The sequence below is a fragment of the Sardina pilchardus genome, chromosome 9 (genome assembly GCF_963854185.1).
Source record: "Sardina pilchardus chromosome 9, fSarPil1.1, whole genome shotgun sequence".
NCBI classification, from domain to species: domain Eukaryota; kingdom Metazoa; phylum Chordata; class Actinopteri; order Clupeiformes; family Clupeidae; genus Sardina; species Sardina pilchardus.
In genome coordinates this window covers 28,070,792-28,084,009 of record NC_085002.1, presented here as the reverse complement: position 1 = coordinate 28,084,009, position 13,218 = coordinate 28,070,792, and the positions used below count along the sequence as shown (strand labels likewise).

The following is a 13,218-nucleotide window of genomic DNA, read 5'->3' as shown; positions in this document are numbered from 1 at the left end:
AGGGTAGCATGGGACCATTATTTTTCATTTTGATACGTGTCTTAAGGGGCCATGTCAACCCATCCCATAACCACTAATTTTATGTATCGCCTAGTTAAAAATGAAAAAAGCAATAATGAAGTGTTGTAATCGCAGGTACTGTATCTCTGGCTAACATGGTCAAAACTGCACGAAATTGGAATGCAGGATCATTATGACACCGTCTGAACCTATTGCAAGGACTGCTGGACCATACAATAAATTAATGGCAGATACTATTTGCACCCGGGTGGAAATAATGAACATTACTATTTACACCCGGGTGTAAATAGTGTATAATCAACAATACTATTTACACCTGGGTTTAAATAGTACCCACATGAGCTGCAAGAGTAGGAGATATATGCATATCAATTGCACAAAAAGCAGATGGAGGAAAGTTGACAAGCATCATTTGTTTTTGTGCAGAACTGAGCAGCGGTCATATTGTGTACCGCTATGCGGTGCATCTAGTTATTATTATTATTCGTGCATATCGTGCGTGCCGAACTATTTTCTATCGGTTTGACTATAATTGCATTAAGCCCGCAGTGAGAAAAAGGCTGCAGTACAAAAGCTGCATTTATTATGCCCTAATGTAGCCTGCTGCGCATGCAGCCAACACCTCATGTAACTAATTTGTCATTCTTATTTAAGCTACTTTGCACTTGTGTCAGTTAGCCTACATTTGCGTTGTAGGCCTACTTATCAGGCTATATTCATGCAGTTTATAATTTTCTTTCTTCCAACTTTCAACAAATTAGCACTTGCTCATTCTTATCCACATAGCATTGTCACGTTTATTTATTTTCAGTCCGTTCTTGAAGAGAAACAGCTGAGAGGCAACATTTAGTTTGTCAACTCGAAATGTGCTGGCAGCTCATTAGGAACCCATTATTGATCTCTCCCATTTACACAGCTTCACGTTATGGAGGCCATTAAGGGCTCCGTTGCCTGAGCACCTGAGCTGAGCCCCCAGCCAGGTCCCAGGACATGGGGAACACGGTGAGCTGTTGCTGCCGTGCAAATCCTGGGGACCGCCAGGAGGAGGAGCAGCTGTCACGACATGAGGGCAGTCAGAGCCAGCAGACCTCTGTCGAAGTATTGGAGGGTGGCTCAGTGACACCACGCACTACTAGTGCAGATAGGTAAGACAGAGAACAATTCTTTGCCTGTGATGTTCTACTTGTATGGCCATCATTCAGCACAGTGCTCTACTTAAAATATGTGGATGAGGATATAAAATACAATGTACTTTGGAAACTGCTACAGGTTAAAAGACTTGGATGAGGATAAAATCAAGGATCAGCTGTTATACAGTACTGTACCTGCAATTGTATCCAAATCCTGTTCTATATTTATCACGCTATATCCTACTTTGCAGCGCTGACTTCACCAATGACGAGAGTACTTGCCAGTCAAACCAACCACTGGACATCTTGCAACAGGTGAAGCCTGCATCCGCAGTTGTCACCAAGGTCCACGTGGATGAAGCTTCTGCTGCGGACAAGAGTGTACTACGATACCAACAGCAGGCAGCCGCAGACCTGGTATCACAAGTATTGCCAGATGCCACAGAGATTCTGTCCACCCTGATCCTTCCTAAGAAGCTGGAGAGCCAGGACATGGCATTGCTGACCGAAAACCAGGACAAATCAACCCTGATCGAGAGTCAGGCAATGTTCACCAATGACGAGGGCAATAGCCAGTCAAAATCAGACAAACCACTGGACATCTTGCAACAGGTGAAGTCTTCTGCATCCGCAGTTGTCACCAAGTTGTCACCAAGGTCCACGTGGATGACGCTTCTGCTGTGGACAAGAGTGTACTACAATACCAACAGCAGGCAGCCGCAGACCTGGTATCACAAGTATTGGCAGATGCCACAGAGATTCTGTCCACCCTGATCCTTCCTAAGAAGCTGGAGAGTCAGGACATGTCAACGCTGATCGAAAAACAGGACGTGTCAACCCTGATCGAGAGTCAGGCGATGTTCACCAATGATGAGGGCAATAGCCAGTCAAAATCAGACAAACCACTGGACATCTTGCAACAGGTGAAGCCTTCTGCATCCGCAGTTGTCACCAAGGTCCACGTGGATGAAGCTTCTGCTGCGGACAAGAGTGTACTACGATACCAACAGCAGGCAGCCGCAGACCTGGTATCACAAGTATTGGCAGATGCCACAGAGATTCTGTCCACCCTGATCCTTCCTAAGAAGCTGGAGAGTCAGGACATGTCAACGCTGATCGAAAACCAGGACAGGTCAACCCTGATCGAGAGTCAGGCGATGACCACCATAACTGAGAGAGAGTCCCTGGGCCCCATCACCATACCAGCTGCAAAGCTGCAGAACCGGCTGGTTCAGAATCCCTCGGCTGAGGAAGAGGTGAATGAGGCTCCAAAGGGGATTTCTCTTGCTACGGAGATTCATGCCCAACTGGATGAGAGTCCAGTCCTTGTGCAGTCAAAGAGTGTACCTATTGCAAAGCTGTACACACGGTTTGATTTCATGGAGAGGCCGGAGTCCTTGAGCTGCTCTCTCAGGGTCCGTAAGACGACGCCACTGATTACACCAATTGAGGAGGCACTTTTTGAACTTAATCACTCAGCTTGTTGGGAGCCTAAATGCCTCTCTTGGAGACAATTCAGCCAGGCACATTTTTGCTGGATATAATGCCACAATTCCAATGGACCATTTGAAGGAGGAGGCTTCCTCTAATATGGTAAACGTTCCTCTGGCTAACCGTGTGAAAGCTACCAATGACCAACAGAGCACTCTCAAGGACATGAAGCTGTGCAATGGTGAAGGCATGAACAGCACCCTCCCCTCAGTTGCAGCTGATAAAGCTGTGCATGCTGAGATAAGGTAAGTGGCACCTGTTAATTACTGATTTCAGACAATAATCAGTTTACCGTGGTAAGTTTTAATGAGATGCATCTCCTTATCAATGCTCATTTTTCATCTGTTTTTGTACAGAGACTCTTCTGCAGTCTCTACCCCTCAGGATGTGGTGTTTAGCCTGAGCACTGCATATTCACTGGGAAACCTGTTAGCGACCTCAGAGAGATCCCTGATTCCCAAGCAGGACAAGCTACGCTTGGAGTCAAGGAGTTTACCCCTTGCACAGGTCAACAAATGGATCGTGTTTATGGAGAGGCCAGAGTCCCTGGGCCCCATCACCTTTCTGAACCGGCTGGTTCAGAATCCCTCGGCTGAGGTGGTGGTAAATGAAGTTCCAAAGGGGCATTCAACCTCTCCGTACAGTGAGGAGGATCTTTATCATGGTGAGGTGGTGATTGAGAATGTGTTGGAGATGCAAGGTGTCATGGAAAGGACCGGTAAATGATCTTAAATGATTGCTGTATTAATATATTTTACATTGTCAGTAAAAGTCTCTTGTCACTCCTCTCAATACAGTTCCAGATCAGGACCAGGACCAATACAGCTTTGGGCCGCCCGTGGGCATTTCCGTTTACAGTGAGAGTACTGTAAATGGAAAGGGCAGACCACCAGGAGCATCATTATTAGAAAAGTCTGTTTTACATGTTTACGCTTGCATTTCACTGTTCACAAGTTTAATGAGAGAGGTCTGCGGGGGACAGATTCTTCAGTCTCGCTCCCGTCCACTCTCGCAACATGCTGTCCCACTCCCACAATAATGTGCCATTTTTTGTCCCGCTCAACCAACGGGTCCCATAGGACTCCCGCGGCAGTGCAGACCTCTACCATGAAGCTTGCCATTAATCCTTATTCACTCTTTTTCTCTGTATGGGCTATTCTCCAGGGCTACGCTGTGCTCTCCCAGAGCTTCGGATTCCTCCGGCGGGTCAAAGGGGACAACTACTGTGCCCTGCGAGCCTCCCTGTACCAGGCGCTGATGCACACCACCAAGCCTCCTTGCTGGCTACAGCAGAAGAGCATCTTATTGGTATGCCCATCTTCTCTACCCTAGGCTGTACATTGTTGGGAGAGTTACTATCGACTCATACAGAATGGACTGTAGTGTCTCCCAAGAAATTCAGTGGAGAAAATGAGGAGAAAATGTGATTCACTGTTAACCACAGTCATTTGTTTCTATCATAGTAGAGCAAGGTTTAATCAGGACCTTCAATGTATCAAACATTTCACTTGAATTTTCCCATTTTCCTAGATCCCTGAACAGCTCGAGTCTCGATATGGTCTGATTAAAGGCTGGCTGTTCCCTGACATGTGCAAGCACACAGGTGGGATCGAAAAGTCTGTGGGTCTGCTGAAATGCTATCTGCGCCTTCTCCAGAATTGGGTACAAAAATCATTTGTATACTGTTGCAGTGGTTAGATTGTGTTACCTGTAGCGACTAGGCCCTAAGCAGTCGCTGAGAGGCTAAGGTATGGGTGTAGCTGCTTGTATGACGCGCCGTGCAAAACATAATCTGCTGAGTTCCAGGATGCGTTTGACCGGTTTATTGAAAAAGGTAATCCAACTTATAACGTGTTCAAAGCAAAATATGTTCTCAGCAGTCCAACGTAAAGAGCAAAACAGTGATAAAAGCAAAAACAGCGATAAGCGGCGGTCAACAAAAAATACGGCCTCCCAGTAGCTCACCCTCTCACTGTGTCTAGCTACTTCCTCCCGTGCACCTGTTGATAAACTAATTTGATGTCACCGCCCCCAATTACCGTGTCATGAAAATAAACCACAAAAAGTAACGAAATACAAAACCCAATTAACCCAAATCTAAACCATGAAATTATATTACTTACTAATATTCACCAATAATCAAAATGTATATATTTATAATAATAAACCCAATCATGGCTCCTACATACCAGCCCCTAATTATTAAGTTATTACATAATAATTACTCGATAGGAGTCAGGCAATAATCAAACTAAACAGAATACATTGTACATCACATTTCTCTGTCTTCTTCTTCTTCTTGATCCTGTAAAAAAGTCAGTCGTAGGGCCAGAGGTTACTAGCACATAGCCCTGTGATCTGTGTTCACCACAGTCACTAGTCAAATGTCAAAGTCAGATGTCTAGGTCTTGTCATCTGGAACAGTTGCCCCCCCTCCAGGATCAGCCTCCTGCAGCAGACATGCTTTGGTGACCGTAACTGCCTGAGCAGGCCTCTTAGTCTTGATGCGCACCTGATGCACATAGGCCCTTCGGTCAAGAAAGGTTTGAAGGACTCGTCCTACGACCCAGGAGTTAGGAGGTGTGGTGCTGTCCACTATAAGCATCAGGTCTCTAGGAGCAAGGTTTCGCTTCGCACCCATTTTAACCTGTCTCTTCCAGAACAGGCCGGTCATGTACTGGACCTGCTTCCATCGCCTGCGTGTGTACATGTCCCCTTGTTGGAAGACTCCTGGTGGCAAAGATGGCAATGTCTTTAAAAGCAGTAGGTGATTAGGTATCACTCTCATCCGTCGGTGAAATGAGGAATCCTTCTGAAGCCTCTTCCTCAGATGTGAGGCACGCTGCTCAATGATCTTCCCATTGTTTGGCATCCTACAGTCCTTATTCCTCGATGGCACATTGACCTGTTTTGCAGAACTTGTAATTGGCTCCATGAACCTTAGTTCCTCTCTTGCCATGCCAGGCTGTTCCTCCATGCTGCATTCAGGGAGGTCTGTCTTTGGCTGCTGCCACAGTCCGTCCAAAGTCACAACTGACACTCTGTTGACCGTTACCTCTGGTTGCTCACCTTCACAGTCTTTATTCAGTGGCCCATTCACCGTCCAGCCCAACATTGTTCTGATCGCATAGGGTCCTTCTCCGACACTGTGAATCACTTGTAAGGGTTCCAAGGCTTTAGAGACATTTGTCCCAATCAACAGATCAATCCCTGCATCAATCTCAGGTAAGTGAACATGCTTCAGGTAATGCCATTTCTGAATATCACTCTGCTTTGGAATGTTTCTTTTGTGAACTGGCATATGTGTTTGCGTGTAAGCCTTGGGCAGCTCACAGAAATGCTCCCCAGTCAAGCCAGCCACTTCCAGTCCTGACACCACATGGCTGCTCACCACTTTTTCTTGGCCCATTGTCCTTAGGAGAATGTGGACCTCCTCTCCTGGAACATTGAGTTTCTCCCTCAGAGCCTCTGTGCAGAACACTGCCGTACTTCCTGGGTCCAAGAAAGCATAGGTGGTGACAATCATATTGCCCTTCTTGGACTTAACTTGCACCGGAACTATAGGTAGCTTACAGTTGTAATCACCAGCCCCTGTAAGCCCACTTGACATCAGGGCGCTGTCGATGGACACCTCCGATTTTCTCTCAGCTTGGTCTGGATCTTCGTCCGTTTCTCTTTGCGGAATATGAAGAACAGTTGGATGCTTGAAACCACATTTTGCACAGGAAATCCGTTTTCTGCAAACATTGCTCATGTGTCCAATACACAAACAGCCAAAACAGACACCCTTCTCTCTTAAGAAGCCTATCTTCTCCTTGTGTGCCTTCTTCCCCAACTGTGGACACAAATCCAACGCATGTCCTTCTCCACAACAGATGCAGGTCCTTCTGGCAGACTCCACATACTCCTTTCCTTCAGTTCCAGGCTGTGCTTCGTGTGTCACAGGAGCTACAGTGGTAGCAAAGCTGGTTCCCTTAAATCCAGAACGAGGTTGTGGGTTAGGTTTGTTCACTCCTCTATTGGTCATCAGTGATGGAGCATCCTGTATGTTCCCAAACACTGGGTCAGTTAAAATCCGCACTTGTTTCTCTATAAAACATGTCAGGTCAATGAATGTAGCTCTCTGGCTGCGCCTATCCTGTAGTTCACAGGCTACAGAACGCCACTTGTCTCTGAATTTGTAGGGCAACTTTTTGATGATGGTTAGCATGTTGGCAGGTATGTCCAGCTCATGCATGTATTGCACCTCTTCCATGACATTACAGCAACCTCTAAGAAAAAGGCTATAATCACGAAGAGCTTCTGCATCTTCATTCTTGATAGATGGCCATAAAAGAGCTTTCTCCATGTAGGCATATGAAATCCTGTGCTCATTTCCAAACTGCTCCTTCAACAACATTTTTGCTTTAGCATAACCTCTCTCAGGCTCCATATGCTGGCAAGTTCGGATCAATTCCTTGGGGTGACCCCTTGTGTGCTGTTCCAAGAAGTACAAACGGTCACTGTGATTTGAAGTGTTCCTCTCCACACTGTTCTCGAAGGCTTTCAAAAATGCATGATATCTTAATGGATCACCATCAAAGATTGGTATTTCTCTCTTAGGCAAAGACGAAAGGCACTGCTGTTGCACCAACAATGAAGTTATTTCATTTTGTTTGCTCATAATGCTAAACATATTGCTTTGATCTTCATTTGGACCAATATGTAAGGCATTTCCATCTTGCATTTGCATTCCTCCTAGAGCACCGTGATCCACTGCATATAGGCTGGGTCCATGTGAATGAATGAACGGAGATGGATTTCTCTCCCTAGGTCTTGCTCCTGCATCCAGGTAGGCAAGGTTGCTTTCATGTTGTAACCTCTGTGGTACAAATGTCTTTGCTTTAGCACTGAGGGTCAGTGTTTGTCCTTTTGCCAGGTAGGAGTTCATTCCATCCAAGTGCTTTGATGCGGAGGTTCTCCCACTCAAGATGCTCCGAGACTTGAGCACATCCAGTTTCGCCATGTTTGCTGCAATCTCCTCGTCCAATTTAAGTTGTTCCTTCCTTTTGCGTAGCCGTTCCTCCTCCTCTTCCAGTTCATGTTTATCCTTTAATATTTTTTGTCTCGTTCTTAATGCTGCCAAGTCAGCCTCTGCTTTCAGACATGCAGAAGAAATACTGGAGGCAACAGACGCTCTTCCTGTGGCAGAGTTTCGTGATTTGGACCTCCTACATCCCACATTTGACACACTGTCATTTGGTTTTACATCATCTTGCAGCTCATCTTTTTCAATGACTGAAGCAGCCTTTTGTTGAGTTTCATCAGGTGTAGGAGGCAACACCTGTTCATTCATTTCACCAGTCTCTGTTTGATCAGGTAACACAAGCAATTCATCAGGCTCATTCAACCACTGCTCAACATGGCCTCTAAATGTGTTGCTATAGGATGTAATGTTAGAAAACCATTCATTATGGATCTCCTGTTGCTCCTCAGGGAGTAAAGGCATCAGCAGGTCATGTGACTTGGTTGCATTTCCACATTGAACAATTAAACTCTCCAACAGAGATTGCACCTGTGAAACATTTTCCTTATTTTGCATCAATGTCTTCATTTGTGGTATGAATGCTTTCATTTTATTCACACTCATTCTCCTTTCATTTTGAAGCCTTTCAATATTGTTTGCCAGAGCCTTTGCTGTAGGCTTAGATTGCCTTTTCTCACTCTCCATTTCAGAGCTTGAAACTCCCGTTTGACTCATTTTCCTTTTTCCAGCTACTTCTCAATAAAGTTGCATCCAAACAACAAGTACAAAGCACTTCATGCACATTAGCAAAGCAGTGGCAATTTCAAAGAGTCAAAGCTGAGATTCAACATAGCATAGAGGTGGCTTCAATGCATCCAAACAATTCCACAGATCCACAAACGTCTCTCTCATTAGCAGAGCAGCGGCAATTTCAAAGACGCAAAGCGGAGATTCAACGTAGCATGGAGGTAGGCTACAGTGTATCCAAACACTTCCACAGATCCACAAACGTCACGCACATTAGCAGAGCAGCGGCGATTTCAAAGAGACAGCGGAGATTCAACGTAGCATGGAAGTATAACAGCACCAGATCCAGACAATCAATGCCAGCGTTCGTAATGACCAACTCAAACGGTGTTCAATCCAATAATGTCCCCAATGGACAGACAGTTCATGCGTGCCGCATTCTACAGCACGATGCGCATTTAAACACCAGCAAGCCTACCTGGCTTTTGAGTGCGTCTTCCGAAGCTGTGGCCTAATGAGCGAGAGTCCGTGCAGTCTTCCTTCCTTTATCTCCGGTGATCCTTTCTCCCATTGATCCTTGAGACGTCCGCATTTGCTTTCCTAATGCCGTTTTTTTGTTGACAAAATGTAGCGACTAGGCCCTAAGCAGTCGCTGAGAGGCTAAGGTATGGGTGTAGCTGCTTGTATGACGCGCCGTGCAAAACATAATCTGCTGAGTTCCAGGATGCGTTTGACCGGTTTATTGAAAAAGGTAATCCAACTTATAACGTGTTCAAAGCAAAATATGTTCTCAGCAGTCCAACGTAAAGAGCAAAACAGTGATAAAAGCAAAAACAGCGATAAGCGGCGGTCAACAAAAAATACGGCCTCCCAGTAGCTCACCCTCTCACTGTGTCTAGCTACTTCCTCCCGTGCACCTGTTGATAAACTAATTTGATGTCACCGCCCCCAATTACCGTGTCATGAAAATAAACCACAAAAAGTAACGAAATACAAAACCCAATTAACCCAAATCTAAACCATGAAATTATATTACTTACTAATATTCACCAATAATCAAAATGTATATATTTATAATAATAAACCCAATCATGGCTCCTACATTACCTATAGCAATATTTTAATCTTGGTTAACATTTTATTTTTCCATATCAGTCAGTATTGCAAGGCACACATTCGGTTTGCTGAGGTTCTGTATTAATGTTCACGTCTCTACAGTGGCATACGGCGGCAGCCTCCCCTGGGGTCGAAGGTCGCAGGATTGTGTGTGAGCAGCTCTTTCAGGGTGGAGAAGACGAGTTCGGTGTCATAGAGGCACTCAAGCTACTCATGCTAGCCCATGCCGTGGACTTGCATACAGCCAAACAGAGGGGCGACAACGTGCCAATCTTCTGCTGGCTGCTATTCGCCCGCGATACCTCCTCGTCCCCACGCTCATACCTTGCCAACCACCTGAGTCAGGTGGGCTTCAGTAGAGGCATGGAGCAGGTGAGAGGGGTCAGGGAGACTGTTGTTGTTGTTGCTGTCCCATTGATTGGCAGATTGAATGTTCTATCAAAGGTTTCTTTTGTAACATTGTTTATGTCTGAATTCTTCATTTCTCCATTATAGGTAGACATGTTTCTCCTGAGTTGCGCAATGCGCCTCAAAATCAAGGTTTACCGCCTGCACATGGCCGAAACAGAGGAGTTCATCTCATTTTACCCGGATGACAGCATTCAGGGCGGGCACTGTGTCTGCCTGGCAACCGAGGACGACCGCCATTATAACGTGGCATTTGGCAACCCTGTCTGTGATGAAGAGGACCTCTCTGAAGAATCTGACTGATTGGCCAACCAGCTTGATTGTTGACTCAAGTGACCAACGTCCAATCACGGCAAATTCAGGATACAATATCTCACAGTTTAAACTTAATCCTACATAAATATATTATCTCAGCATCATATTTTTGACTGTATTGTGAATTTTTTGTCAGGAACATTTCCTTTGGGAAGATATAGACAAAGTATCGAGCATTGTTGGCACAACAATGATGTAGCCTAATGCAGGGATTGTAAAGACTTCTGTTCTTGATTTTTGGATTTCCATGTGTCTCATACCCTTTTGTAGGCTAGGCTAGGCTGAGCAGCAAAGCAAATTCAGCAAATAGGCTACAAAGCAAAGGCTACAAAGCAAGTGGATATTAATCTACTGGAAATTGGAAATGAGACAAACATGCTTGGACAGTATTTGGAACGCGCGCGCGCACACACACACACACACACACACACACACACACACACACACACACACACACACACACACACAGAGAGAGAGAGAGATTGCAAATAGTCACGCACACGTATGCTTATTATGAGTTGCAAGAGTAAGGGACGGAGTGGGAGATGGAGAGAAATTGACGAGCTTTGATTAGGTTTCGGGGAGAAAATGTGACAGAGGCGGTCATATTTTGTAGGCTTGCTGCGTTTGGCCGAGCCTACAGTTTGACTACAAATCCCAGTAGACTACTCTTCGTCACAGCTTGTTTGCCTGTCTAATACGAGGAAGAGTTTTTCTAGGCTCCCATTCAATGAGAAGAACGTGAAGCACCGACCCGCTCGGGACCATAAACCACCAAAACATCGTTTATAGTTTTATGTCAGGAGTCGTTGGTGGCATTGGTTCGGTTTATGGACTTTCGGAACTTGTGATGTTAACGGAGCTTGTTTGCTAATACAGCTAACTACAGAAGACCAACTGTTTATGGTAAGGCTATCTTAACTTGTTTGTAACTTAGCCGAATGGCCAGCAGCTTATTCTGACTGGCACGTTTATCAACACTCAACAATTAATGGAATCTATGACTGTGTGTGAATGCCAATGATAACTGTAGCCTACGGTATATTGGTGGCAGTTTTGACCCCCTAACAATTTGCGGAAGCGTAGCAGCAGTGCAGAGCCGTGCAGAATTGAGTAGCCTAATGTTGATGTTCAATGTTACTCATTAAACATAGGCGACACCTGTTGGGTGATCTTCCATTTTTCCGAACATTTTAGGTTAACCACAGACCATGCATATTATCAGCAATAACTAACCTAGGCTACTCATGACAAATATCGTCACTTCAGATGTGCGTATAGACACTCATTTTTTATCTAACGTTAGGGCTGTTTATTTTGAAGGAAGACGTGCGTTATTTTAAGTACTTTTTATTTTAAATCACTTTCAACATTGCTTGAACATTAAAACACTATGACAACTTTTTTTTAAAGGTAAAGACTCGCAACATGTCAAATCTTAATCCACTATAATCATAATCATTTAAGTAAATGCAACTTCTCAGAGTTGGAGATCAACCACATTTTCTTCCTCCTCAGGAAGGCCAGTCAGGGTTGTGTATGCGGCCGGTCGCCATAGTAGCATCTCTGGTTTTGTCAGCACCTTGTCACCCCTGGGGTTTGGGGTGCCCCACAGGCCAAGGATTGCGTTGTTTTGAGAGTGCATAGGAGTGTGTGTGTGTGTGTGTGTGTGTGTGTGTGTGTGTGTGTGTGTGTGTAGAGAGGTGCCTCGGATCTAGCAGAGTCATTCACAGTTGGGCAAACTCATTTTTTGAAACCCTCCTTCCTTTTCTTAAACCACCACAAAACCTGAAGTTCAAACATGCACAAAACCCTTGATTCTTGCAAAACCAAATAACCAGCTCCCAACAGTTGTAACCATGCCAGCGTTTCTTCTGCCTCACTCAGCACAAGTCATTGGTTGGGCATACAGTGGTGGGTCTCCAATGGCTGCCATTTGGGCTAGTTTGGATATGGCACATCATCTCAATAAAATAGCCCAGATAGTTTGTGTGGTGGGTGTTGACTGTTTGAGTCAACACCAACCAAAGTCAATAAATATGCAGGCACATTTTAGGCTGGGTAAACCCTGCCTGATCTGCCTGTTGATTTGGATTTCGCCCTGCAGCTCAGGCTGGAAACCTGCACATCTATCTCTCCTGCTTCCTGTCCACATCTTCTGGGTTCAATCACAAACTAGCTTATCCAAAAGGGATCGTTGGTCTGATTGGTTGAAGGACTATCCAAAAGCGTACAGAGTCATTTGAACTATGCCATTGAGCACGCTTCTAATGCAGTTGAAATAAAGCACAGACTCCCCAGACTAATGTTCAATCTTAAAAGATGGAACCTACAGTACGGTGAAAGCCAGACTAGACACATTTATCTATGCACAGGAATCTCTTGGTGTCATGTGTGGCGTGGCTGCCTGCAGTTAAGGAAGCAGATCGTTATCAGTTTGCTTGCGTCTTGCTTTGTGTCCTTATTATGGGGTTTTTCTCTCCACAGCTGCACCAGTCGCTCCGCTGTCGGGTGGGTCGCCAAGCCAACTCCAACTTGTCTGGTCACCATGGCTACCAACGAGTCTGTGCCTCTGCGGGTCTTCTCCCTCAACTGCTGGTGAGTGCTGAAGTCGTCAGGTGCATCAGATTTCTCACCAGGGCTAGTGAGTGCTGAAGTCGTCAGGTGCATCAGATTTCTCACCAGGGCTGTGTGTGTCTCTCTGCTTGGTCTACTGTAGTTTTGCCAGAGTGCACATGCTTGTTTTTTTTTTGTGAGGAAAAAAAGAGTGTGTGTGTGTGTGTGTGTGTGTGTGTGTGTGTGTGTGTGTCTGTCTGTCTGTCTCTGCTTGGTCTAGTTTTGCCAGAGTGCACATGCTTGTTTTTTTTTTTTTTTTGAAGAAAAAAAAAGAGGCATTAAGAGTCATTATTTGAGTGTGTGGATTACAAAAGTGAAGGCCATTTCACCACATTTGGAGAAGGAAGTGCCTATCCTTAACACCTGCTG

The 13,218-nt window shown here is 45.2% G+C and overlaps 1 protein-coding gene across 2 annotated transcripts in view; it reads left to right on the top strand.

Moving 5' to 3' along the window:
- Positions 1-10,850: 10,850 nt before the first annotated feature.
- The window catches only part of smpd2b (sphingomyelin phosphodiesterase 2b), a 9,872-nt gene continuing 7,504 nt past the window's right edge, over positions 10,851-13,218 (top strand). The window contains exons 1-2 of one of the 2 annotated variants that reach the window (XM_062544555.1): positions 10,851-11,139; positions 12,721-12,831. In XM_062544555.1, coding sequence (XP_062400539.1) covers positions 12,782-12,831 — 50 coding nt within the window. In that variant the 5' untranslated portion in view covers positions 10,851-11,139; positions 12,721-12,781. The remainder of the gene's footprint in view (positions 11,140-12,720; positions 12,832-13,218) is intronic. The other variant, XM_062544557.1, reaches the window with a different exon arrangement.